The sequence below is a fragment of the Physcomitrium patens genome, chromosome 9 (assembly GCF_059467195.1).
Source record: "Physcomitrium patens ecotype Gransden chromosome 9, ASM5946719v1, whole genome shotgun sequence".
Lineage (NCBI taxonomy): Eukaryota > Viridiplantae > Streptophyta > Bryopsida > Funariales > Funariaceae > Physcomitrium > Physcomitrium patens.
In genome coordinates, this window is record NC_143418.1 from 13,979,664 (window position 1) to 14,007,662 (window position 27,999).

The following is a 27,999-nucleotide window of genomic DNA, read 5'->3' on the forward strand; positions in this document are numbered from 1 at the left end:
AGAGATTCTTAGTGACTAATGATACTACTAGATTTAGGTACTATATCCAATGATATCAAGAATATATTCTTTGAAAGTAGTTATAAAGGTCTCAATAATAATCAAATAACTAAGTGATCTTCTTAGGTTAGTATGAAACATTATGAATGGTTTAAAGAACCTATCAACCACAATTGTACAAAACATTGATCAGTGTTAGTTGCTAATACTATTCAATAGATCTTAAACTTGATCAACTCCTAAAATAACTTGACTATCTTATGTAGAACTTTTTATTAGAAGTAGAGATAATTTAATGGATGTCTATATTACTTATGTAAATAAGAATAGATAGAAATAAGTAGAATTATGTTATATAATATCTAATTTATAAAACTTCAAAGAACTCTTTTAAATGTAGATTAGATCTTTAAATTCCTATAAATATGCCAAATGGCTATTGAAACTTGTCTTACAAGCTTCTTAATTTTTGGAGGCTACATTAGAAGCAACCTAAAATTTGAAGTTTAGGCTATAAATTTTGTGGTTGTTAGGAAGCTTCAATAAGGCATTTTTAGTAACTAGTTCATGTGGAGGCAAGAATGAGGCAATTACCAATCTTGTCAATTCTTTTTTAATACTCCAATCTTCATTCAAGACTCTTTAATTTCTTTGTATCCTGTAATAATTATTTTAATTCTTTTCTATCTTATATCTATCTCTTCTTATTATTCTTTTCTCTTTTTGACACAAGAGTATTTTGTCTTTCAAAGTTTTGTCTAGATTCATAGCTTTGAAAAATATAGCTTATTTAGTTTAAAAGAGTAGAAATAAAAAAAACAAAAAAACAAATTAGTCAAAAGACTGCAATCCATTATATACTTTACAAACTTAATCAACTAAAAATCATTATGTATATCTTTTGAAAATGCCTCTAAACTAAAAAAAATATAGAATTGGACCACCTTGTTGTATTTCAAACTAACATAAATTCTAAAAATGGGCACTATAGAAGTTATTTACTTAGAAACAAACAATCTATGTCAAAACTATTCTTTCCAAATTTTAAAGATTTAGCATTATAAGATCTTTATTAAGAGGTTTGTAAATATGAACCATCTAAATCCCAAGTAATAAATTTGAAATTGAATTTGAGGTGTAAAATTACCTTAATACTAGGAAAAAGATTTGGTCTACTTTAGTAAAATATAACCAAACACATTAAAAAGCCACTTACAAAAAGATTGAAAAACACCTAGAAAATGAGAAAATATTCCTTACAAAATGAACTAAAACATTGAACAAAACTTAGATGATAAGAAACATAAGTCTAATCTAATCTAAAATAGAACTCTAAGGTGCTCTAATAATTCACAATGTGATTGAAGAATAACATAATATAATTTTATAGTTTTAAGCCTAATCAATGTTACATCCACTTGAAAAAAAAAAAAAAAGAAAAAAAGAAAAAAAGGGTATAACAATATAATTGTGCTTCTCTTTACATTTCACAGTCCAAGCTGTGAGAATATTCTATTTTGTGTCAAAAAATAAAAAAGAGATTAAAACTTCCATTATTATCATATACACAATATAGTAAATTATATACTTTTCACTAAATACACAAACTTGTTGATGGTCTCCGGTGCTCATGACGTGTAAAAAATATTGTTCTCATACATAGACATTAGCCTTTTACCTCACAGAAAGTTTATTCGACATTGCATGATAAAGCACATAAGACCATTTGTTAATCCCTCAATTCTTCAAATAATCACTCCCTGTTGTGCCATCCCGGATAATGGACAGGACAGGCCAAATCCTGCCAACCCCCACCATCCCAAAAATTGGGAAAAGTTGCATTTCTTGAAGCATTGTGGTGAGAAAAGAAAAAAGTTCGTCTGCTAGTGTGAAAATACTGGCAGACCCAAATGTCTGTATGAGGTAGTCCATATTCGTGATAAACTAGAGTTACACGCTATATTACACCAAGAGGAGTGGGCGTATGTGCAGCTTGATGCACTAGGCAGCAATAAGAGTCGATGAATATCCAACTCATTACAATTTAAAGGGAAGAACCGGGGGACTTCTAGAGACGCCCAGCACATCTAGAGGCGAACATCAATAAATACAAGCGGTGTCCACCCCATGAAATGCTCCCCAATATCAGTAAATTGACCTTCTCCTACCTATGAACCATTTAAAAGAAATACCTATCTAGACGGAAGTTCGCAATGTACCCCCCAACTTCTTGGTGGCGTCGATCTTCGCGACCGCTGCTGTCCATTTGCCTAAAGAAGCACTGGTCTCTGACGCCTTTGTAACTTTATTTGCCAAACTCCACAACATGATGCTTGCTGTCAGCGTCAAAATCATTTTCGGCCGAACCTGTCATCAGAATTAAAAATTAATCATCAGGATAACAACGAAAAAATTGATCTCACGAGGACATTCCCAAATGATTATGACGGAGGAAACCAGGGAGTGGAGAGTTAGTTTTGATCGTCAGTTGCTAATTGCAATTAAGGAAAAACCTAAAACAACGATAAAAGAACTACATCCTGCATTGATTATTCGAAAGAAAACCCGAAAACATGTTATCCCCGAAAAAACATTAGCAACTCTGAAAGGTGAGGGTGAATGTCATCCATACAAATCCTTTGAGTTTAGAAAACCTTATGCTAGATACCGATTCAGCCACAGATACTCACCTCAACTATATCATCCCACAAAAGGAAGACCGAGCATCCCAGTTTTCGTGCAATACTGATGATGTAAGTAGCATTGACTCGCTTGTCGTCATCTGTAATCATATGCAGAAACACATTATCTCGGAGGTAAAAGAAAACAGATGTGCAAAGAAATGGCTTAAAACATTAGCAGCTGCAATATCGTTTCCATAACCAACCACCAGCTGCTACATGATATTAGCGTACCAACTCAGCCATTCATACCCATCTAATCTCTAAAGTTCGAGCTCCCTACTTTGAGTTGAAAATCTGATCTACTATGACGGAACAACTTACCAGTCATTCCCTTGGTCACAAGTGTCCAATTCACTACACGCGGCTCCACTGCACCCAGAAGATCCAGAAAGAAAAGACCTGTCGACAAAGTTTTGTCCTGCGCATAGGAAACAAAAGCAACCATTTTTTCATTTGCTTATATGTGAAAGAAACTTAAGGAACAGCGATATAAGGTTATAACATTTGAAATAGGAGATAGAAAATAAAACCTAAAATACCACCATTTAAGGTCGTAAAGTTTTGTGTGAATGTGCCAAGAGCATCATGATAAAATCAGTGCAGTGTAATGGCACAAACAACAACAAGGATATATGACCTTGAAGCTCTCCAGTCGAGAGGTTTTTCCAACATTTCTAACTTTAATGTTGGCCCAATGAATTATATCTGCGTCGGATACTTCTCTTCCATGCAGTTTCAGATCCTTCAGCAGTTGCAACATACTGAATCGCATCAACTGCCAAAGGTATGCTGCAAGGACGTTCATCATGAATACCCATTAGCGTTTAAGGTAAATGCTAGTATCAATCATACCACAACTCTAATGACAAAGTATTATCTGCAAATATGAAGAGCACCCCAAAAAATTAACTTCATACCTAAAATGAGTTTCTTCTGGCCTTGAACAATATCCAATCCTGAGATATTAACAAGTGAAAATTTCAGCCTTTTGCCGATGTCAACCACTTGGTTGCAATTCTCTACTTTTTTGAAAGGCCATTTTATTGGTGGTTTGGTGGCGCTCTTCCAATTAACTGAACCGGGTGCAACCTTGTCCAAAGTCTCCAGCAATACCCACCTAGTCACAAAATAGATTCACAATAAAAGGTAATGTCACCTATTTGTGATATTGCATCGAAAAGTAACCAACACATTATTAAAGATGTCAATAAACTCTTAATTCCGTTAAGCATGATTTAATAAGCACTTCGAGCCAGCAAAGCCAATTGAATATGCCCAGGTGCTTAATTTGGTACTGCTCTAAGGCCATATTTATAAGGAACGCAAAACTATCGATAGGGCTTTAACTTCATTTCCCCTATTAGCGACTAAAAAAATGTACAAGAAGCTGCAGAGCAGTTTATGATAAAAGTTACATTTAAAAAATAAAATTACTATATTATTCAACATATGACCTCTTTAAAATCCATTTTTACAAACCATTTTTAAGGACAAAGAACCATTTTTACAAAGGACTAAAAACCATTTTTACAAACAAAACTGAAAAGGTTAAAATCACATACCCATCTCGAACATCCTCAAAAAGGGAGCTGACAAAAGTATCAGTGCCCTGACTATTAATCCACGTCCTATACATGCGCTCCTCTCTTGATGCTTCTTTGTACTCATCATCTTGAAGGAGCTCAGCATAGTCATATTTTGAAGCATCTTGTGTCAACCCATTCCTAGAACATGATAAAGACTATCATTAGGATACTACCCAGTGAAGTATCGATGCCAATTAAGCTCTAACGCTCATGTTACTTTCGACCTGTCCACAGGATAAACCTAGTCTAAGACCCTTGTTGTGAATCCTAAGTATACGATTATCTTCCAAACACATGTAAACAACCACCTCTACCATATAAGAGGCAACACTGGTGTGGATCCAACAGAAGCTATCACTACTTCCCATGATTCCAGCGCAACCAAAACCATTAAAAAAAAAATTCATATGGAAACGCACTTAGTGTGGAACAGATGCGCCACGAAAGCAAGGTTGAGATTGGCTGAGCCATCCACCAAGTCCTTCGCAGTGATGTACTTGCGGCAATTAATGCGCTCAGCTTGTGCAAGGACTGCCTTTGCTCGCTCATAAACATCTTCAACATGCAGAGGATCTAATGAACAAGACTCTGGAGCAAGCTGATTCAAAAGGAGTGTGTAGGCTGTTGCATCCTGGACAAATAATCCATTCCAAGTGTCAATGAATTGACAAAAATGAAAAAAAAAAAAAAAAAAAAAAAAAAAAAAACATGTAACATGATCGGTGCAAAGGAGAGAATAAAGAAAAAGTAAAAGACATGAGAAACAAACAATGTGCAATATCAATTTATCGCCAAGTCCAGACTACCAGACTCGCTAGACCAGGACCAGACCGTTACCTTAACATCAGAAGTGAAATTCGACACGATCTTCTTGTAGCCCGCTTTCCTCAAATGAAAATTCATCCACCGAAGCAAGATTTTCTCAGCTGGCATACTCCACAGCTCCTCAAATTCCTAACGTCATGTTCAAGATTCACAATAGCAACAATTGTAAGGAGTTTAGTATAATGTAAACTAACTAAACGTTAATCAAACGGTACCACATTCAAGGAACCACGTTATAAATGGTAGCAACTTAAAAACAAGATCAATCTTCGACTGATAGGGAGTATACAGACCTCAGTTTCATCGAGCAATTCCGCAAGCTCCGGAGTATGCTTCAGATTTACTGTTGCTAGAAGTTGTATCTGGTTGCACAAACGAATAAAACAAGTATATCTCAAATACTTTCTCTGTAGCATGGTCCTATAGCATTCATATGACCTACATATCTATGGGCAGCTCCTGAGCCATTACGACTCTTTAAGATTAGAAATATAACAACCTGGTGATGGAATATCGAGAATTACTTGGAAGTCAATCGAATAATTCACAGTTCGCAATGCCGATAACAAATAACCAATACCACACACAAGTGCACTGGCTGGAATACATAGCTAACCATCATATGACTAACCTACAAAGCAAAGAACAGACTTGCGACACGTACCTTCACAATCTGACTGATGAGACCAAGTACCAAGTGAGGCTGCATTCACCCACACAAAATGACTCACAAAATTAAGCAAGAAGTGTGTTTTACCATCTCATTCTAATACAAATTCACGAAAAGAACACGTCTTATTGTCCACATCAACATACAAAGTTTCATATATTCGTTACGTTCATCCTAAACAAAGACGTGCACTTGTCATTACCCTTCCGTCGCCTAAGTCCTGAGTGCCAATGTTGACTACAGAGCATCCAATGGCTTTAGCGGAATTGAGGCAAAGTGTGTGATTCTCTATTCGTTCCCATGGGTTCAACTTCTCTTTCATATTAATCGCTCTCTCGTCGATAGTACCAGCAACTGCCACATTGATCAATTTACTGCACCAAGGAAAGGCATCGTCAAGAAAATTGATAAAATAAACTGATTCACAACTTTTCTAATCTTCCTCCTGATGCATTCATTCTTAGGACGGGATTTGCATCAAGATACATAAAAAGAAGAATTAAAACAAAACTTAAATTATAATTGAAACTCTGACGTAACCAGAATGGAAAGCAACTATGATGAAATGAAACCACGATTCTTTTATCCCCAAATTGTAGGGTTCCTCTAGAAAAAACTAGTTCCCACGTCCATCATCAGCTCAGACCACAAAGTAGAAGGCTGCGTACCAAAGAAGAACACCATCCTTGATAATTTCAAACAATTGATTCGTTGATGGGTCAATAGGTAAAACTGGTTGAAGAACAGGATCATTTTCTAAATACATGTTAATATGGTCTACATATGCCTTCTTCTCAGAATCACTGATGGTATGGACCAACGTGGTGGCTGTACTTGTCAAAAAAGAAGAGTCTCCTTTAGCTGGACTCTGCCTGAAACCTCTTCCTCCTTTGCGCAACTCCATCTGCATCTATTTTCCATCATTCATGATGATTTGTCAGGTACAGAAGTTTCACAACACCCTTATGAAAGAAAGGAATCAAATTTTGAACGATTCCGCGTTAAAGAAATGACGAAACTGAGTCATTTTATGCCTTCAAAACATTCGCATTAATTACAGAAGAATCGTCGAATAAGCGATAAATTTAAGCCAACGTCAACCAGGATTATGCTATGACGTGATCTAGTTTAAAAGATACTCAATGTATCGACAGAAGCACATCATTTGATCGACTACAAAATTAGTGAAAACTATAATCTGTGCCCAAAGTACCATAAGCAGACAGGAAAAACATTAAGTGAAACCAAAATCACCAATTTTGAGAATCGTGATCTCGGTGAGCAACATTCACAAACTGAGCTTCTAGATAATTGCATATTCAAAAGGGTTAGGTCTGAGAATTACTCGTAAAAAATCTTCAAAGTCAAGTCCCATTTGTTTCTTTGTATCATACTTGCTGACAATATTTTGGACCTCTTTTAATGTCGCTGACTGATGCACCTTTAAGACTTTCATCCCTGCTTCCAGCTCACTTACAGTAAGAATTCCTGTCTTTCCAGTGTTGATCAAGTCGAACTGCAGAACAGAAAAAAGAGTTGCTCAATAACCTCGAACCTACATAAATTGTTGAAATGGGGTTGATTCTTGATACATCATTGTAATCGAAACAATCCACACACAAGGCGTTTAACACCAGCAGCAGAACATTAGAAAGGTTTTAAAATCACTCCGCGAGTTATGAAAGAACTAGGATGGCAATGGTTCCAAGTCGTAGTTCGCTCGATGCTATGCTTAAGTGAACAAATTTTGAGTCTAACGAGACCGGCTCAACCTTCACTCCGATTCGGCGCAGAAAATAATTAAAAATATCACGACAATAGTAGATAAGCTAGCACAACCTACAGCTGATGGGTACATTTACCAAAGCATCTCTAGAAAACAGAATCCACTTTTCTCAACCTAATCTTGGATCAGAAGCGTGCGAATTTCTTGTTTACATCCATCCTGGATCGAGCGGACATTCTTGAATCCCAACTCCATGCAAACACAAGAGAACACCCCCGTGAAGAATAATATCACACTAATAACGATGCAGGCGGATGACACTTAAGTCCACATTGCAAACCCTATCGTCTTGACACGATGCACCAAACGAAAGGCAACCAACTTCTCAAGACCTGAGACGAACGATATTTCTGGTTCCTTAACATCAGATCGTGAGATCGTGGATGCTCCAGCGTCGTGGAAAGACTTCACCACAGTAAAAATCAATCAATACGACCAACAGCTCAACTACCGATTATCATGCACCCCTAACGGGTGAGCTAATACTTTCTCGTGTATCCCAATCACACTGAAAACAACGCTACATATTTCCTCGCTCTCGCTGTCTGTCGCTCTGGCTCAATTTCTCCCTGCTCACAACACCCAGCCTCGCAACTCAACCCAACTGCTGATCAACCACGACTCACATTACAAATTCTTACGCACGTCAAATCAAGCCACAAAAACCCCGCTCCCACAACCGCAACTGAAAACCATTAAAAAATTCACAAAACCAGCGCTCAAACTATTGCCGCCCACTCCTCTCCACTAGTCTCCAATTCCCTGCTCCAACAAGGAACGAAACCATCAAATCACGCACTTGAGACTTGAGGTGGCGAATCTCGCTAGCAGTATACGACTTCCGCAGCAACTCATCCTGCATCTTCACGTCGCCACCTCCGTTCCCACCCATCGCTGCCTTCCCCTCACTACTTCCAAGATCTAATCTCGACACCAACCCACTCCCTCAGGTCCTCTCTCTCACTCCACAAATCACATCATCACTCGTCAGACACCTCCTCTCTCTCTCTCTCTCTCTCTCTCTCGCTCTCTCTCTGCACGTCGTCGCTATAGCTCCATTGCACCGCAGCCTGCTCTGCCCGCTTCACACTCTCTCACCCAGCTCAGCGAAAGTCCAACTTCTAGGTTGTGTGGCTACCAAGCCCTGGAAGTGGGAGCAGACCGAGACACAGTGCTAGAATTCGTGAGAGAGAAGGGGGCCTTGTGATTGAACTGATTGCGCGGAGGGTGAGGAGGAAGGGGGCGGGGTGGGGGTCTGACAAGGAGCGCCAGGCAAGAGCTGCGACGGAGGAACCGGGTCACCATGACCTTTTTCTCCCATTTCCCTTTTGCTCCTCCTCCAAGTCACCACCACAACGACGCATTCATTCACTCCGCAACAGTCTAGTTTACAGTTACGGCCCCATCGTCGATCTCCTCCTCCTCATGGGTTACAGATGGCACCGCTCACGGCTCCAGCGGTGGGTCCGCGGCGAATTCCAACCCCCCCCCTCCAAATCTCCGCTTCGTTGCGAAAACGGGCCCACACACATCACTCCCACCTGGACCCAGAATCCAAATCTGCTCACTGCATTATCATCGCCCTGCGGTGGCCGTGCTTTGACAATTCTCGTTGGTTTGCCTAGGTCCTCCTCTGCGTCGCCTTCTTCTGCGTTGCAACGAGCGTACTCTCGGAGTCGTGAACGACGACTACTCCTTTCAGGGCTACCGGTCATAGGGGTATTACGGTCATGGGATCCCTTATTGTTGACCTTGTCCTCGTACTACTACTTCAGTATACGTACGCCGGTAACGAGTTTGTCATTATATAGAGTTGAACACCTCAGCGGCGGGGGTAAAGCGTGGGCTGAATCATCATCCTTTGCATGAAAATGTGCGTCATGTTGTGTTGTTTTTCATTCATCTCCTTTGTGTCGTTTTTTGCAATATTTCCATAGTTTTATGTTTATGTCGGCTCAAGTGTCCATTTTCCGAATTTGACCCACCACTGGCCCATGTTGTGCTTATTTCTATTTAGTGTGTCATTCCAATAATGTGGTTCGATTATTAGTTGTACAGAAGGCCCCTTCTACAGTCATGGTTTGTTGGGGAACATTTCTGTGCGTGGTTGAGAAGGAGGAAAATTGATTTAAGGAAGTGAGTTATGGCTTTTAGGTTTGGTCATCTGTTGGTGAATCTATATTCGGACTAGACTTTTGTTTGTTTGGATTTTGAATAGTGATTTTGCAAGATTCTGGGGACTGTTTGAAATCTGAATTCTGAAATGTGGAATTGAACAGAAAACAGGCTTCAAGAATAGGATATTATAAAAGCATTTATAAATATAGTAAGCCTTTTAAGTCCCAAATTTCAATCCAAAGTGGTTGAATTTGTTTGCTGAACTTTGAAGTTTTCCTTCTTCTTCTCCCCCCCCCTTTTTTTAATTTTATTTTTTAAAATTGTTTAGATTTCCAGTACTATGTTTTGGCCCTTTATTCACAAAAAATGTCGAATTTGTGATGAATATATATTTTTTTCCAGTACAATTTTTTGGCACTTACTAATCATGAAAATAAAAAAAATAAAAAAAAGTCAAGTGTTGCACAAATGTGGATTTGGTTTTCTTAGTTGTACATGAATCAAAAGATAGAAATATATGTATATATATATATATATATATGTGTGTGTGTGTGTGTGTGTGTGATTCTTATATGCTTCTTTTTATTTTCGTTGTAATGATTTGAATGTTTTGCATATTTTTTAATAGATCATAATTATATTTGAAATGTGATGTTTTATTTTAAACATCTTGATGTTAAAAACAAGAAGAATTTTAGTAATGTTTTCATTAATATATGACTTTGCACAATGTCACCTTCTTTAGTTAGTATAAAAAGATTTGATTTAATTAAGCTATTTTGAGTTAATAAAAGGTGTAAAGCTTCCATGACATAGTCCATCCTTGCATAGTATAAGGAAGACATACATAAGATGCTTTGACATGTACTCTATACTTTGATTTATTTAGCTATTTGCATAGATAGAATAATAAGATTTGTATAACAATTAGCTATATCTCTAATTTAAAATAATAGAATTGTTTATAATTCAAATATACATCACAATATTAACTATGGGATATGCAGTAGTCCAACTAATGTTTAATCCAACCTTAATCTTGTCAAGGTTTGGACAAAAATTGCTAACATGCCTTATATATTGACAATTGGACAAGAACTTATATGAGGCAATACAACCAATACACCTCAAGATAACTTTCCTAATACTTGCTTAACTAGATTTTCTATTAATTATTGATAATAAAAGTTATAAAGTATTTAGACATAATTTCGAATTAAATAAGGCATTAATGCAAGCTAACAGGAGCAACTAAGATTATGATTGATCTAAATCTTATTCATGCATGTGTAGGGCTATTCTTCCCATTGGATTAATAGTTAAACTTGTTACTATACAAGTTGATGTAATGCAAGCTTCAATGCATATAGCCACTTAGTTATGAGTTTGCATTGAGGTAGTGGACTTACATGAGACATTATACCTAAGAAAATTACTCCAAATTAAATCAACATCAAGTTTGCAATGAATAAGGACAAAGTTGGAAACTAAGTATGATATTGGTGGTAACTCAATTCTCATACATTGTAAGTAAAATTTGAATTGATGTGAATCAATATTTGTAATAACATAAGCTCCATCATGTTGGATTCTAAATTTTTTCTTGCGATGCATCAACTCAATTCACCAACACAGGAAAGAACAAGAATAGCAGAAAGTGGAGATATAGAGATGATCGGAGCTGCTTCAACATCTACAACAAATCACGTTCCTTCTCCAATTGTACAACACCCTATAAGCACTAGAAAACCAAGAATTGCCTTACCTGAGAAATTTGATGGTACGAGATCAAAGTTTCGAGGGTTCATCAATCAAGTACAATTGGCAATTGAACTTCAACCGCAAAGCTATCCAACTCCAGGATCACAAGTCAGGTTTATTGGCACTCTACTTTCTGGTTCTGCATTATCGTGGTTTTCGTCTTTTCTTGAACAACGAAATCCAATATTGGACAATTTAGAAGCTTTTTCGGCGGAGTTTCGATCTATGTATCGTGAACACGATGCAACTCGTGTTGCAACAAATAAGATCCGAATTCTACGACAAGGAAATCGCTCAGTAACACTATATGCTTCACAATTTCGACAACTTGCAATTGACATCAAGTGGGATGATGCTGCACTCATCAGTCAATTTTTTTATGGATTGCAATACGAAGTAAAGAAATTGATGCTCAACTTACCTGATCCTCAAACTTTGAGTCAAGCAATCGATTTTGCGATAAAATGTGATAATCGACTTTTCGAATTTTGATTCGAGAATCATTCACGTGAACCTCAACGTTATTACTCAATGGCAACATCAACATCTTTGCCAAACGTACATTCAGAAGTAGAAGACATGCAAATTGACGTGGTACGTTTTAAACCCCTAACTGAGTAAGAAAAGATTCGTCGTCGTCAAGAAGGATTATGTTTATATTGCGGAGAACCTAAGCACACTGCTCAACATTGTCCAAAGAAACGACGCAACTATAAAATGAGGGGTACGACGGTCAAAGAAGACAACATGTCGGAAAACGGATTCGTCCAGCTATAATAGGGACCGTGCAGCTGGAACCTTGTACAATTCCTAATGAAGGTCCTATCCTCTCCTCAGAACCCTCTCCTTGTTTTATAATAGACTTATATTTAGGACCTAAGAATTACAAAGCCTCTGCTTTATTAGATTCGGGAGCCTCAGCATGTTTTTTAGATGAACAATTTGTTAAAAGTCGTAAAATACCCTTTGTACAGAAACCTAAACCAGTACATGTAGAAGTCATAGATGGTCGTCCCTTGTCTTCTGGAGATGTCACTCATGAAACTCATCCTATAAAAGTAACAATAGACGGTCATGATAGCTACATAGCTTTTAACATAATTAAATCTCCGTCCAATCCAGTTATTTTAGGTTTATCCTGGCTAGAAAAATATAATCCTCGAATAGATTGGAATTCGTGTAAACTTGACTTTTTCCAAAGCGTTATTAATAGTTCTACCAACCAAGTAAAAAATTATAAGTCTAGTATAGTAAAACCCGTACTGATAGGTGCAAAAGCATTTATACACGCAGCAAAAGAAGGATCAACTTTTGCTATTTATGCTACACCTATTTCTGAAAACGTAAAGACTTCAATTGGCATTCCAAGTCAATATCAGGAGTATCAAGACGTTTTTGAGAAAAAGAATGCAGATATTCTTCCTGAGCATCGCCCATATGATTGTTCAATCGACCTCAAGGAAGGAAGTCAGCCACCATTTGGACCAATTTACAGTTTATCGCAAGATGAGATGGCTGAACTCAAGACATATATTGACGAGAATTTAGCGAAGAATTTTATACGCCATTCAAAATCTCCAGCAGGAGCTCCAATTCTATTCGTAAAGAAAAAAGATGGATCTTTACAAATGTGTGTTGATTATCGAGGACTCAACAAGATCACAATCAAGAACAGGTATCCATTACCTTTGATATCAAGACTCCTTGATCAGTTGAATCAAGCTAAGATCTATACAAAAATAGATCTAAGAGGAGCATATAATCTAGTATGGATCAAAGAAGGAGATGAATGGAAGACTGCGTTTCGAACCAGGTATGGACATTTCGAATATAATGTCATGCCCTTTGGACTCACGAATGCACCAGCTGCTTTTCAACATCTCATGAATGATGTATTTCATGAATTCTTAGACAATTTTGTCGTCTGCTATCTAGACGATATCCTGATCTATTCTAAGAACGTCGAAGAACATGAAATACATGTTCGTCAAGTATTACAAAAACTTAGAGATGCAGGATTGTACGCCAAGATGGAAAAGTGTGTATTTCACACTACTCAAGTTGACTTTTTAGGATACATCATTTCAAATGATGGTCTCATGATGGATTCTAAGAAAGTCCAAACAATCATGGATTGGAAGATTCCAAGGACAGTAAGAGATGTCCAATGTTTCTTGGGATTTGCCAATTACTATCGGATCTTCATCAAAGATTTCTCACGAGTTGCAGCTCCACTTATACGCTTGACTAGTAAAGATAAATTCCAATGGAATCAAGAAGCAGAAGCAGCATTTGAAGCCTTGAAGACATCATTTGTCTCCGCACCAGTCTTATATCGTGTTGATTTTTCCAAGGCATTTTTTATGGAAACAGATGCATCAGATTTTGCCTTGGGTGCAGTTTTATCACAAATGGGAACAGATGACAAACTTCATCCGATAGCTTTTCATTCAAGAAAATTCTCAGCAGCTGAGATCAATTATGAGATCCACGATAAAGAACTTCTTGCGATCGTGGATTCCTTTCAAGAATGGCGTCATTATCTAGAAGGCGCTTCTAGTCTAATCACTGTGTATACAGATCACAAGAACCTCGAGTATTTCATGTCAGCACGCGTGTTGAATCGTCGTCAAGCTCGTTGGAGTATGTCTTTGTCAAGATTCGAGTTCATTATCACTTATTGGCCAGGAAAACAACAATGTTTATCTGATGCCCTATCTAGACGTTCTTATTTTGCACCAAAAGAAGGAGATGCAGCTTTTGAGCAACAAAGAACGGTCTTCTTGAAACCGGAGCAATTTCATCTCCGAGCAATGAAATCAACATTGACTGTTGATTCAACTTTTCTCAAGCAAATCCAGTCCAGTATGTCCTCAGACCCTCTTGTTTATGATATCGAGAATAATTCTTCCAAGTCTCATGATCCTTCTAAGTTCGAGTTCAAGAATAATCTATTATATTTTGAAGGACGCCTATATGTTCCAGAAGGAGAAGCACGTTTACGTGTTCTTCAAGCACGTCATGACTTTCCAGCAGCAGGGCACTTTGGATATAATAAGACTTTGGAACTCATATCAAGAGATTTTTGGTGGCCACAAATGTGGAAGTCAGTCAAAGACTTTGTACAATCATGTGATATTTGTTCAAGATCAAAAATTCCTCGTCATCGACCTTACGGACTTCTTCAGCCATTACCTATACCAGAACAACCATGGTCTTCTGTTTCTATGGATTTCATCACAGATCTTCCAAGCTCAAGATCTTATGATTCTATATTTGTGATAGTAGATCGATTCACCAAGATGGCACATTTTGTGCCATGTACAAAATCTATCACAGGTGAAGAAACAGCTAAGCTTTTCATTGATAATATCTATCGCTATCATGGATTACCTAAAGATATCATATCAGATAGGGGAACTCAATTTGTGTCAAGATTTTGGAGGACCCTTTTCAAGATTTTAAAAGTGGACATAAAGCTATCTTCGGCTTTCCATCCTCAAACTGATGGACAAACAGAGCACGTAAACCAAGTCTTGGAGCAATATTTAAGGTGTACTATCAACTATCAACAAGATGATTGGACAACCTTTCTGCCATTGGCAGAGTTTGCTTATAATAATACGGTACATTCTTCCACGCAACAAACACCTTTCTTTGCCAATTATGGCTATCATCCACGACTTGATACTTTTGATTTTTCAAAAGTTGATAATCCTACAGCAGAAGATATGGCAAATCGCTTGTCAGAGTTACATGCAATAATGAAGACGCAATTGAAGGAAGCTCAAGAACGAAAAAAGATAAACGTAGATCTATATCGTAAGGAGCAACCACAAATCAACGTGGGTGATAAGGTATGGCTACTTCGTCGCAATATCAAGACTACTCGACCTTGTGATAAGTTGGACTATCGTAGGCTTGGCCCCTTTTCTGTTTCTGAACAGATCAACCCACTTGCATATCGATTACATCTATCGGAGTCAATGAAGATCCATCCTGTATTCCATGTGTCTCTTCTTGAATCATATAAGACAGTGGATATACAAGGAAGAAGACAAATGCCACCGCCTCCTATAGAAGTAGATAATAATGAAGAATTTGAGGTGGAAGAGATATTAGACTCAAGGCGGCGTCGAAATAAGCTGGAATATCTTGTTCATTGGCGCGGATATGATATTAGTGAACGCACATGGGAGCCATCCAGGAATCTAGCAAATGCATCAGCTAAAGTCAAAGTTTTTCATCAACGACATCCATCAAAACCAAGATGAAAATCTCTCTTATAAAAGAGACAAGATTGAGGCAAGATAACATTCAATTTCCTATCCTTGTTTGTAACTTCTTTGCATTTGTGACGCTAATTAGATGGAGAGCCAACAACCAGCGGATTCAACTCAAGAACCTTCGTTTGCTGACCTGCCGGACGAGACATTACGATTGTCACAACCTTCAAGACGACGCAATCGAGATGAAGATCTTCAAGAACGACATGTTCTTCCTCGAACAGATGGTGAGATACAACGCGTTTGGTATCACGATTTGGGAAAGGACTCTCGATGTTTGGTGATTTTGCTAGAGGTGGGAACAACTCCTGATGGTGTTCCGAATATTCTATTCGAAGAAAGTTACGAAGGCCTCAACAATGATCAAATAACTGGGTGGTCTTCCCGCCCTGGTATGGGACACTACCGATGGTTAAGAGGCCCTATCAATCATCTTCGAAGAGAACAGAGATCAGAGTATGTAGCGAATACAATTCGTCGCATCATAGATTTCCTCAACATATGATGACCGCTCCTCGTGGAACTCGTCTCTAGAAGGGGGGGGTAATGTCACGGCCATAATCATGTAAGCTAATAATTACATATAGAAATAGGTAGAAATAAGTAAAAGTAGATAAAAGTAAGTTAATTCTATAATATTTAATATAGAAGCTTCCTAGAAACTTCCTAGACGCTGCTTTGACTTCATAGGTGTCTTTAATTGACTTTTTGGATTAGAAACGTGGTCAACAAGTTGGCCATGTGCCACACATGTTGTTAGCTTGAAGATCAAGCTAACTATGTGGCCCACACGTAGAAAAACTTGCCTTGTAAGTCAAGGCATGTGTCTTACAAAGTCAACACATATTGGAGGTCCTATAGAACGTCGCCACATAGCTCCTAATTAGATAGTATATATAGAGACAAGAGTGAAGGCTTCTTCACTCTTGTCAACTCCTTTCTTGCTTCTAGTCCAGGTTCAAGAGTCTTTAGTTTCTTGTCTTGTGGCAATAGCCATTCCAGTTTCCTTTTAATGTACCTACTTGTTTATATTTTGACTTATTATATCGAGATAGCCTTTTGGTGTATATTTTCCCTCATCGAGTCTTTGTCCTTGACATGCAACTACTTTCTAAAGCTTCTGTATTCAAAGAGGCAATGGCACTTATAGTTCAATAAGAAAATTTATCCATTTAACAACATAAGGAGTTTCAAATTAAACTTCTAAATTTTTTTGATAATATACAATCTAAGTTTTGAAGATTTATTAATCAAATTAGATTGATAAATTTTTATAACTTGAGTGCTATCTAAAAAAGGAGTCAATGAGTTTCTTTAGTTGAAACCTTGCTCATAAGATAAGCTTTATCTTAGTTTGCTCCTTTATTTGAGAAAAAATCTCCAATCTTGAACAACTTTGAAGTTTTTTTAGAAGCATTTGTAGAAGCTTTTGGAAAACATGATAAGGTCCAATAGGCAACAATAAATATTTTTTCATTACATCAAGATTTCTATTCTACATCAATTTATACATTTTATTTTAAGTAATTGGCTTGTGACATCAATTGAGATGAATAAGCTCTTATGAGCCAATTCTATTGGAGACTAGAAGATGATATAAAAGATTTTTTATTATTATTATTATATGATCTTCAAACACTCAATAAAGCTATGATCTAAGCAATAAAGTACAATAATTAATTATTTCAATGTCGTCAAAATCAATGCTTGTGAATTTTGACAAAGTAATACATTAAAAATTTGTATTTTTCTACTTCAAAAAATACATTACTTCTACGCTTTGGAATTGAAGACATATTAATTGATGCAATATAATTCAAACTTCTTATAGTAGAGGAGAAGAAGTGTCAATTTAAATAAGAGTTGTATTTGTATTATGGTGAAAGAAGCTTCAAATCTTGGAATTATCCAAAAAATAATGTACAACTAAGACTAAAAGTGTGATTATTTAAGAAAATAAAGAGTCCAAGCCGCAATAGGAACCATGTGGCTAGACATTCTAATACCTCAAATTCATCAAGATCTTTCTTTTTTTATCCAACTTGTTTATTATTTTATTATATTTTTATTTTTTGGCCTACAAAAACTCCAAATCTATGTTATATTTGATTTAGGAGTATTTTTTTGATTTTTAGATAATTTGTTTTCAAAATTCATAAAATTCTTTTAGTATAGAAGTCAAAACTTATACATGTAGAAGTAATAGATGGTTGACCTTTATCTTCAAGTAATGTTACTTATAAAACCATATTACTAAAAATATCATTTGAAAGTTATAATATTGAAATGATATTTAATATTATTAGAATTTTATCCAGTCTTATCATTTGAAGATTTTTATAATTAAAAATATATAATCTATTTATAGATTAAAAATTTTATGAGATTGAATTTTCTATAGAGTTTTTTCAAGCAAAATCCATCAAAAAGTTATCAACAACAAAACTCTTATTTTTTGAAGCAAGGACTTTTATGAAGATAGCATAAAAAAATATCATTTTTTATTTATACAATTTTATAAAAAATAAGTTTGATAGTAGCTATCTTAAAGTAATATTAATAATGATATTTTTTAATAATTCTTAGATAAGTATGTTATCTACTAACTTGATGATATCTTAATCTATTCCAAGACTCTTGAAGAACATAAAGAACATATAAGATTAGTCTTGCAAAAGTTATGAGATACATGATTATATGCCAAATTAAAAAAATATATATATTCTATTAGTCAAAATAGAGTTTTTTAGATATATTATATGTAATAAAGTCTATTAATAGACTTAAAAAGTTGAAGCTATAATAAAGTAGATAATTCCAAAAATAATATAAGATATATAATGTTTTTTTGAATTTTTGAATTTTTATTAGATATTTATCAAGAATTACTTTATAATCGTTGTTTTTTTTACTCAATTGAAATCCAAAAATAAATTAGAATAGAATCTCAAGTACAAAGGCTTTTTAATATTTGATGGTAAATTTTATTATAATTCCAATCTTAATATATTTAGATTTTATAAAAGCCTTGCATTTAGAGACTGAAGCTTTAGACTTTGCAATAAAAGCTATACTATTAAAGATGAGAAAGAATAGAAAGCTCTATCCAATTACATTCTATTCTAGAAAGTTTTTAGTCGTATAGATCAATTATGAGATTCACAATAAAGAATTTCTTACAAATATAGATTCTTTTCAAGAATGAAGTCACTTGTTGGAAGGTGCTACATATCTTGTGACTATGTATACAAATCACAAAAAAGTGAAGTATTTCATATGAAGTTAGATTCTAAATTATTTCTAAACTCATTAGAATATATCATTATCTTGTTTTGATTTTTTGATTATATATCAACTATGAAAGCAACGAGGACTATCAATTGCTTTATCAAAGAGATCATATCTTGCTTGAAAGGCAAGAGAAGCAATATTTGATCAACAATATACCACTTTCTTGAAGCGAGAATAATTTCATCTTTGTACTACTTGTATGATTACACCTATTGATTTAAGTTTTTTTGAACAAATTTGTGCACCATCAACTAAAAATTCATTAGTTTGTAATATCAAACAGTGCCTATACAATATTAAATTTAAGTTTGTAGAAGATCTTGTATATTTTGAAGATCATTTCTACATTCTAAAAAGATCGACATGACTTAATATTGTCATAATTTAATATTGTCATAATTTTCTAACTACATGATATTTTAGATTTAGTAGAACATAACAACTTATCTCTTGAGATTTTTGGTGGCTTTAAACGTGGAAGACCGTGAAAGCCTTTATCCTCTTGTATGATATCTGTTTAAGATTCAAGAATTCTTGACATTATTCTTATAAACTTCTACAATTTTTATCAATTTTAAAGTGACTATGGTCTACAGTATCAATGGACTTCATGACGAATTTGCCACTATCAGCAACATTTGATATTATCTACATTGTTGTGGATTAACTTACAAAGATGGCATATTTTGTCTTATGAAAAAAGGCAATTTTTGTAGAAGGAATTGCAAGGCTCTTTTTTAACAATATATATCAATATCATGGCCTATTTGATGACATCATTTTTCATTGAAGACCTTAATTTATATCAAATTTTTAGAAATTTCTTTTTAAAATATTTAAGATAGATATCAAACTTTTTTTTTTACCTTCCATCCTCAAAGTAATGATCCAATAGAATGAGTCAATGAAGTTTTGAAGTAGTATTTATAATATACCACCAACTATCAATAAGATGATTGATCCTTATATTTATCTTTTATAAAGTTTTCTTATAATAATAATTTTTATGCTTTGACTCAAAAAAAATCATTTTATGTCAATTATGCTTATGATTCAAAGCTTAATTTATTAGATATATCAAAGAATAAAAACCTAGTAGCTGAAGATCTCGCAAAATAATCATTATAGCTCTTGACAATTTTGAAGCTCTATTTATAAATAACTCAAGATTCTTATGAAGCATCTTTATACAAATTTAAAAAAAGATCCCTTTTTTTTTAAGTTGGAGATAAAATATGGCTTCTTAGACAAAATATGAAGACCAATTTGCCTTACAATAAGTTGGACTACTAAAGACTGGGGCCATTATGTATTCAAAAGCAAATCAATTTAGTAGCTTATTAGTTGAAACTACCTATACCTATGAAAGTATATCTAGTCTTTTATGTTTCTTTCTTAGAAGTGAATATAAAATCAACTATTCTAGAAAGAATATAACCACCATTGCTTTGCATTGAAATAGATAATTATATGGAATACAAGGTAGAAAAGGTCATTTATTCTTGACAAAGAAGAAGCAAGTTAAAGTATTTTATTTATTAGTGTGGCTATAATATCAATGAACATATGTAAGAACTAACAAAAAAATTAATTAATATGCCACAAAAGATATAGGAATTTTATCAACGCTATCCTCAAAAACTTAAATCTATTTTTAGATGGATTTTCTATGAAGATACTACTAAGATGTTGTACATAATAAAGAAAGAAAATATTACTCACAATAACCTTAGAATTTAATGTATCCAATTTATAATCCAATATATCAAATTGGACAGTATTTAGAAATTTTTTTAGATTATCAATCTCAAAGTAGAATTGGAGCTTTCCTTATTATTGCTATCAAAATAACTATTCTAATTCTAATAGTGTTTATAAGATCATTCTTAAGATGAAGCTGAACCTTTTTAATGGAAAAAATGCCTATGCTACAATCAATTCAAACAAAAAAATCTTAAAGACGATGCTCGAGCTTTAGTTATTCTATTATAGATATGGAATTGATGCTCCTCATATCACTTAGAATTAAAAAGAGTGATGATGTTACAAAAATCCAATAAAAATATTTTTAGAATATTTTTAGAATATTTTTAGAATATTCAAATAGGAGGTTATAGAAGATTTTTAAAATATTTCAATAGAAGATTCTAACTTTCTTGTTGAAACTATTTTGTTCAATTTCTTATTTGACCTTTTATATAATATATCTATTGATGTATTGTATATATTTTTGCTTGAAAATGTATTAGGCACCTAGCTGTAGAAGGTAAGTAGAAATGCAACAATAATACTATTGAAGCTAATAGAATCTTAAATCAAATTTAAATAAACTTTAATAATCCTAATCAAATTTTAACTAATCAAAAATAAATTTAAAAGAAGTTACAAAAGAAACATAAAAAATTCCTAAATTAAATTTTTTTAAAATTAAAAAAAATATCTTAAAAAAATACTAAAATTATTTTTTGAAGAAATAAAAATAATCTCCAAAAATACTAGAATAAAAAATATTAAAAAAATATTAAAAAATATTAAAGAAATACTAGAAATAAAAAAATAATAATAAAATAATAAAAAATATTAAAGAAATACTAGAAATAAAAAAATATTAAAAAATAATAAAAAAATATTAAAGAAATACTAGAAATAAAAAAATATTAAATAAATATTACAAATAATAATTTAAAATAAATTTTAATCAAATTCAAATGAATCTTAATCAAATTTTTGGTCAAATCTTAATTAAAGTTCTAATGAACCTTAATCAAATCCTAGATCAAATCCTAGCAAAATCTTAATAAAATCCGAAATCTTAGATCAATCCTAATGAATCCTTGTGAAATTTTAATCGAATCCTAAACAAATCCCAAATAAATCCTAGTCAAATCTTAATAAAATCTTAATTAATTCTAGTCAAATTCTAATCAAATTTAAATAAAAAAATTAAATCCTAATCAAATTCTAGATCCTAAACCAGCTCTAATCAATCTTTCATCAATCCTTAAATCTTAAAAAAATCTTTATAATCCTATGATAGAGTAAAAATTCAATAATTAATAATTAAATCATTATTTTTGATTCAAAATTTTTACAACTTGTAATAACTAAATAAGAAATAAGTATAAAAAATTTAAAGAAGATTTCACATACCAATAGCAAGCAAAGCTTCCAAAATCTCTTGGTTGTTGGCCATCTTTCTTCTCTAATTTCAACATTAATCTTTCAATATAGATTTCTCCTTCCAGAATCATTCAATTGCTGTATAATTTAGATTGTATATAGGTATTACAGTCTAAATTTCTTTTACTAATTTTTACTTCAATTAAATTAGAAAATATTGCCAAATTACAAAATCCATTATTGATCTTAAATTTCAATTATCTAAGACCATAACCTATAAAAACCTTCATATTCTTTAATCTAGATTGACATTAAACTTTTGATATGTATTTAAAACAAATACAACAAAAAATTATCTAATTTTCATCCATAAATATGCCACAAAATTTATAAAATCCTAAAAATTATAAACTTATTTTTATTTTTAAAAATCTAAATCCACCAAATATATCATTTATTTTGAAAATCTCCTAAAATCTCAATAATAATTCAAATAATACAAAATTAATATTCAAAAATCTTTCCTCAAGTTTGCTTTCAAATCTTATTCTTTGATTTACAAAAGAACCTTGGAATTGCCATAGGTGTGCAATTTTATGTCTTAGGATCTGATTTTGATCTAGGTTGACAACCACTCCTCTTCAAGTATCATTTTTTGTTAATTTGATGTAAGTTTTATTTTAACCTATTCTTATTTCTTTTCTAAATATGTTTATATCAATTTCTTAACTTATTTACTTTGATTTGGCTCATTTATGCTTCTACAAAGTAAATAAAAGTTCCTTCTATAAAATGCAATATTAAGACTAAACTTTTTACTACTTTTCTATAATTTTTTCTTTACTACATCTTTTTATTAGGTACTTTTATAATAACATCCATATTTTTATTTTTTATCATATAGTTGTATTACCACATAATATTGTAATACTATTGATACAAGAAGATACTAATGTTTTAATTAATGTATAGTATGTTATGATCTAGATTGGCTTCTAATTGTTCTAAAAGTCAATCATGACTAGCAAAAAATTTGATTTTCTATTGATTTTGAGGCATATTGTGGCATGTAGATAATGCCATAATAATAACAAGAATTCATATATCACAAGGTAATTAGAAAAGATAGAAAATGTTCCTAAACCTAAGTGAATTGTAGCTCATCTTTTATAATTAAATAAATGTGCTGCCTTCTATAATAGATTCTTATTTATAATCATTATTAATAGCAATAAAGAGGCATGACAAGTTAATAAATGTAGATAAGGGCTTAAGTTGCATATAATCACTATAAATGAGGGCATTAACATTTTTTTGAAATTAGCTAGGCTTTATACTATTTTTTACTTGCACATTTGTAAAATTAGTGCCAAGCATTGTCATGTTGTAACATGACCATATGGTGAAAGATAATAATGTGGATCTTATTATAGAAGAGCCAAGTTAAAAGAAAAAGTAGAAAAATATGGATAAAAGATAGGAAGGTAGTTAAACTTTTAGTAGTAATGTTGCCCTTTTAGAAAAAATAGCTTCTATTTACTTTGTAGAGCCAAAAATAAGACAAAATAAGGTAGATTGAAAAAATAAATGATATAGACATCTTTAGGAGGAAGTTAAGAGTAAATTCTAGCAAAAATTACCTAGAAAAACTAGATATTGGTACCCGAGGAGGGCCGATTATCAACATGGGTCGAAATCAGACCCTGAGGCACAAAACTGAGTACCTACGGCAACTTGGGGATTCTTTTGCAGATCGGAGAGTAGGATTTGATAAGAGACTAGATAAGGTTTCTATGAGCATTGGTTTTGGGCAACTAGGAGTTGTTACGACTTTGTGAGAGCTTTACAAAATCGAGATTGTTTTTGGATGACTTGGGGTTTGTGAAATAAAATAGGGTTGATTTTTTTAGTGATTTCAAGAGATTTGTAACAGATCTATGGGTGAAATTTTGTGGGTTAATAGTAAAACTTAATATGTATTATAAATATTAGCTCGATCTAATGGTTGAATTGAGATTTATTGAGGTTTAAGTAGGTCAAGGTCTTAGAAAGTAGAATTTTAGGTTCAGTTAGGGTTTTTAAGATTTCTTGCAATCTTCTTGTTGGATTGGAGTGAAATTTATGTAAGAGGATATTAGACTTATTTTTCTATATGTATAAGAATTTTGAGATCAATTGAACGGTTAAAAGGGGAGATATTGGCTTTGGCAGATTAGCATCAAGGTTGGAGAAGGAGGCCGATTAATACCTGAGTACATTTTTGAGGTTATCGTCTATTTGGTTTTTTTGATCCTTTTCAAATTTTTTGTGCTTATTTTCAACTTAGTTTTTAAAAAGTGTACAAAATTTGAGTTAAGATCTATAATTCATTCATTAGTTATTAAGGTTTAAATTTGTTATAGAAATTATTAGGATTTTGTTAGGATTTGATTTAAAGTTTAGAGTTTGGTTAGGATTTGATTTAGGATTAGGATTTGTTTAGGATTTGGTTTAGGATTTAAAATTTGGTTAGAATTTTGTTTAGAATTTAGAATTTAATTAGGGTTTGATATAGGATTTAGGATTTGGTTTAGGATTTGTTTACGGTTTGGTTTAAGATTTAAGATTTGGTTTAAGGTTTAGGATTTGATTTAGAGTTTAGGATTTACTTTAGGATTTGGTTAGGATTTGATTTAGGGTTTGATTAGGATTTAGTTTAGGGTTTAGGATTTTATTTAGGGTTTAGGATTTATTTAGGATTTTGTTTAGGATTTAGGATTTGGTTTAAGGTTTAGGGTTTGATTTAGGATTTGGTTAGGATTTGATTAGGATTTGATTTAAGATTTAGGATTCGGTTTAAGATTTAGGATTTGATTTAGGATTTAGGATTTGGTTTAAGATTTATTTAGGGTTTGGTTTAGGATTTGTTTTAGGATTTAGGATTTGATTTAAGATTTATTTAGGATTTGATTTAGGGTTTGGTTAGGATTTGGTTTAGGATTTAGGATTTGATTTAGGATTTAGGATTTGGTTTAGGGTTTGTTTAGGGTTTGGTTTAGGATTTGTTTAGGGTTTGGATAAAGTTTGGTTTAGGATTTAATTAGGATTTGTTTTAGGATTTAAGGTTTAATTTAGGATTTGTTTAGGATTTTAAAATTTAATTAGTTTTGGCCTAAAATTTGAATGAAGTCCAATAGGATTTTAACTAGGATTAAATTAAAATTGAATTGAGATGTATTTGAGAGATATTTTTAGTTATTCTAATATTTCTTTAAGATTTCTTATTATTTCTTTGAAATTTCTTTGAGGTTTCTTTGAATTTGATTAAAGCTTGTTTAACATTATTATGGTCTAATTAGAATTTAGTTAGTATTCTATTATAGTTAGGATTTTGTTGTTACAATTTCTATTCTATCTTCCATAGCTAGGTGCGTGGAGCATTCTCAAGCAAGACTTCACATATTATGACAGCGTGCCAATTGTCCAATAATCTCTTATGAGGTCATCAAAGCATAAAGTGGTGCATTATCCATTTTTACTATAAATTGTAATCTATGAAGATAGGAATAATAATATTTTATATCAAAAATTACTATAAACCTCTCTTGGTTGCCTATGCCATAATTCTTTTCTATTTTGGACAATTGACACAATGTATGGACCACAAGTCTTTCTTAATCATCAATAATTTGGATGAAGATGATTCTTATAGCATCATTAGATGCATATATTTTTAAAAAAATAGGCAATCAAAATATAATTATACAAAATACAAGGTTGTGCTTAAGGTGACTTCGAGGCTGTTACAGGGTACTTATTTGTTGGCCCTCTAGGCAAATGCAACTCTTTTTTTCATGAGCCAATAGAACAAGGGTGCAATGATAGCAAATTTGTACATAGATCAATGATAATGGTTTACAAGATCAAAATATATAAATACTTAAATAATTTAATACGTTTAAAATTGATTGATAAAAGAAAATGCATTATGGCTCTCAGCTTCTTAAGATCGAATCAAATGCTACTAATAGAGATTACATGATTGAAATTTGTAAATTTAAAAAGATCAATGACACATTTTTGTACTTAAAGGTTGAATCTTACTTTATAAATATGGTAGAAGATTCTTTATAAATCATATAGATAAATAATAAAGTTTACAAAAATAAATATTAATGTTATTTACATACACAAGTGTATACTTCTAATATAGTCAGTCTAATACTATATCTATAAGTTTCAAGAATGTATAAATTATATTATAGAGATCCATCAACATGGTATTGAATTAAAATATATTCTTTCTATAAATAAATATGGTCTTTTCTTTAGTTTCTTCTATTAACAAGTCTTACCAAAATCTAATTGCAAGATTGATTTAAAAAAATAGTTATTCATCAAGTTGTTCAAGTATGTCATCAATACAAAGGAAGAAATATGTATCTTTTCTTATAATGGTATTAAGTATTTATTAACTTATACAAAATGTAGTTGAATCATCTTTCTTCTCTACTAATACCATAGAACTTATTGAAGGAAACAACAAAGGACTTGTAACACCAAAGTTTAGTAAGCAATTGATCTCATTTTTTATAGAAATTATTATATTATAATTATTTATAGTATGTTAAAATTAACTAAAATATATAATATATTTATAAATTTTGAAGTGCATTAGAGTGATTAGTAAGTTAATTTAAAGAGAATTGATGTAAGAAAATTTATTTTGAAGTTTACTTATGTTGATTATAGTGTTTAAATTATATAAGATTTAGATATTTAGTATAAAATTCAAAGGAAATATTAGAATTCAAATCTGAAGATCCAAACCTCTAAAAAAATTATTTTGAGGAATAAAAATAAGATGTGGATAGATGAAGGCAAAAGGTAAAGAACTTCATTAATATTGGTCAAAGGCCATGGCCAATAGGCATTCAATATACTATCTGCAACCATAACAAGGGTTTTGGTGACTTTAGAAGGAGCATTTGAGAATCAAAAGTAAAGATTATAAGGTTTAATATTTGAACTATAATTTATGTGTAGATTTTAAAGGATTTGGAATTAGAATGATGAAATTATAGCCAATTGAAGTTAAGATAACTTTATAAGATATATTATTGTTCTTTTGAGGATACAAGGAGTTTTATAACAAATTTTAGAAGTTGCAAGGTAAAACTATAAGGGTGATTTTAAGATCTACATCTTTTGTGAAAGAATTTTTGTATTTAAAATTTGTATGAAGGAATTATAGAGCATTAAAGATAGAACATGTAGTTCAAAGGTATCAAGTGAGTTGTTTTGATGATAATAATGATTGGAGCCATATCTTAAGTTTTTGGATGAATTTTTGGCTCAAAACTTTTAAAAGTGTGTGTTATTAGGTTAAAAAGCTGTATATCAAAATTTAATGGTATTTAAATACTTAGTTTGTGAGATATGAAGAAAATTTCACACAAGTGTATATAAGAAAGGATTTGAAGCTAATATTAGGATTTTGGCAATATCTCAAGATTTGAAACAAATTTACAATTAAAATTTGTTGTTATAGTTGTTAAAAGTATATCAATACTTCATATAAAATTTTGGTTTGTTTGGAGAGTCCAATCATGAGATATGAGTTGATGAAGTTTAAAAAAAAATATTTTAAAGATACACAAGGTTTTATAATATTTTTATCATATTTTTGGTGATCTTTAGTATTTAGGGCTTATGTATTAATGTAATTGCTCCTATAGGGACAATTTTATATATAAATTTGGTATTTTTTTACTTTGAGACTTGGTTGAGTAATTAGTGATACCTAGAAGCCTAATGCTTTTTTAAGGCAAATTTTGTCCATTTCAACATTGTATGTACTTTTGGTAATTCACAATACTTTGTTAAGTAGATA

At 32.5% G+C, this 27,999-nt stretch overlaps 1 protein-coding gene across 1 annotated transcript; it reads right to left on the bottom strand.

Annotated features, from left to right (window-relative positions):
* Positions 1–1,778: 1,778 nt before the first annotated feature.
* LOC112287049 (fimbrin-1) lies at positions 1,779–8,769 on the bottom strand. Its single transcript, XM_024529661.3, has 14 exons — positions 8,351–8,769; positions 7,111–7,281; positions 6,434–6,675; positions 5,968–6,139; positions 5,760–5,798; positions 5,389–5,457; positions 5,108–5,224; positions 4,690–4,901; positions 4,247–4,408; positions 3,602–3,801; positions 3,322–3,473; positions 3,006–3,102; positions 2,691–2,782; positions 1,779–2,367 (listed from the first exon to the last, which is right to left on the bottom strand). Exons 1-14 carry the CDS (start codon positions 8,441–8,443, stop codon positions 2,197–2,199), a joined length of 1,989 nt encoding a protein of 662 aa, XP_024385429.1. The 5' UTR covers positions 8,444–8,769; the 3' UTR covers positions 1,779–2,196.
* Between the last annotated feature and the right edge of the window lie 19,230 nt (positions 8,770–27,999).

What these genes read in the sequence shown, in the direction of transcription:
- LOC112287049 (XM_024529661.3), bottom strand. Translation starts at nt 8,443, where the DNA reads ATGGGTGGGAACGGAGGTGGCGACGTGAAGATGCAGGATGAGTTGCTG. An exon ending in AATTGCTCGATGAAACTGAG is followed by an intron (nt 5,225 to 5,388) that starts GTCTGTATACTC and finishes ACATGACGTTAG; the next exon opens with GAATTTGAGGAGCTGTGGAG. An exon ending in CTCGACTGGAGAGCTTCAAG is followed by an intron (nt 3,103 to 3,321) that starts GTCATATATCCT and finishes TCCTATGCGCAG; the next exon opens with GACAAAACTTTGTCGACAGG.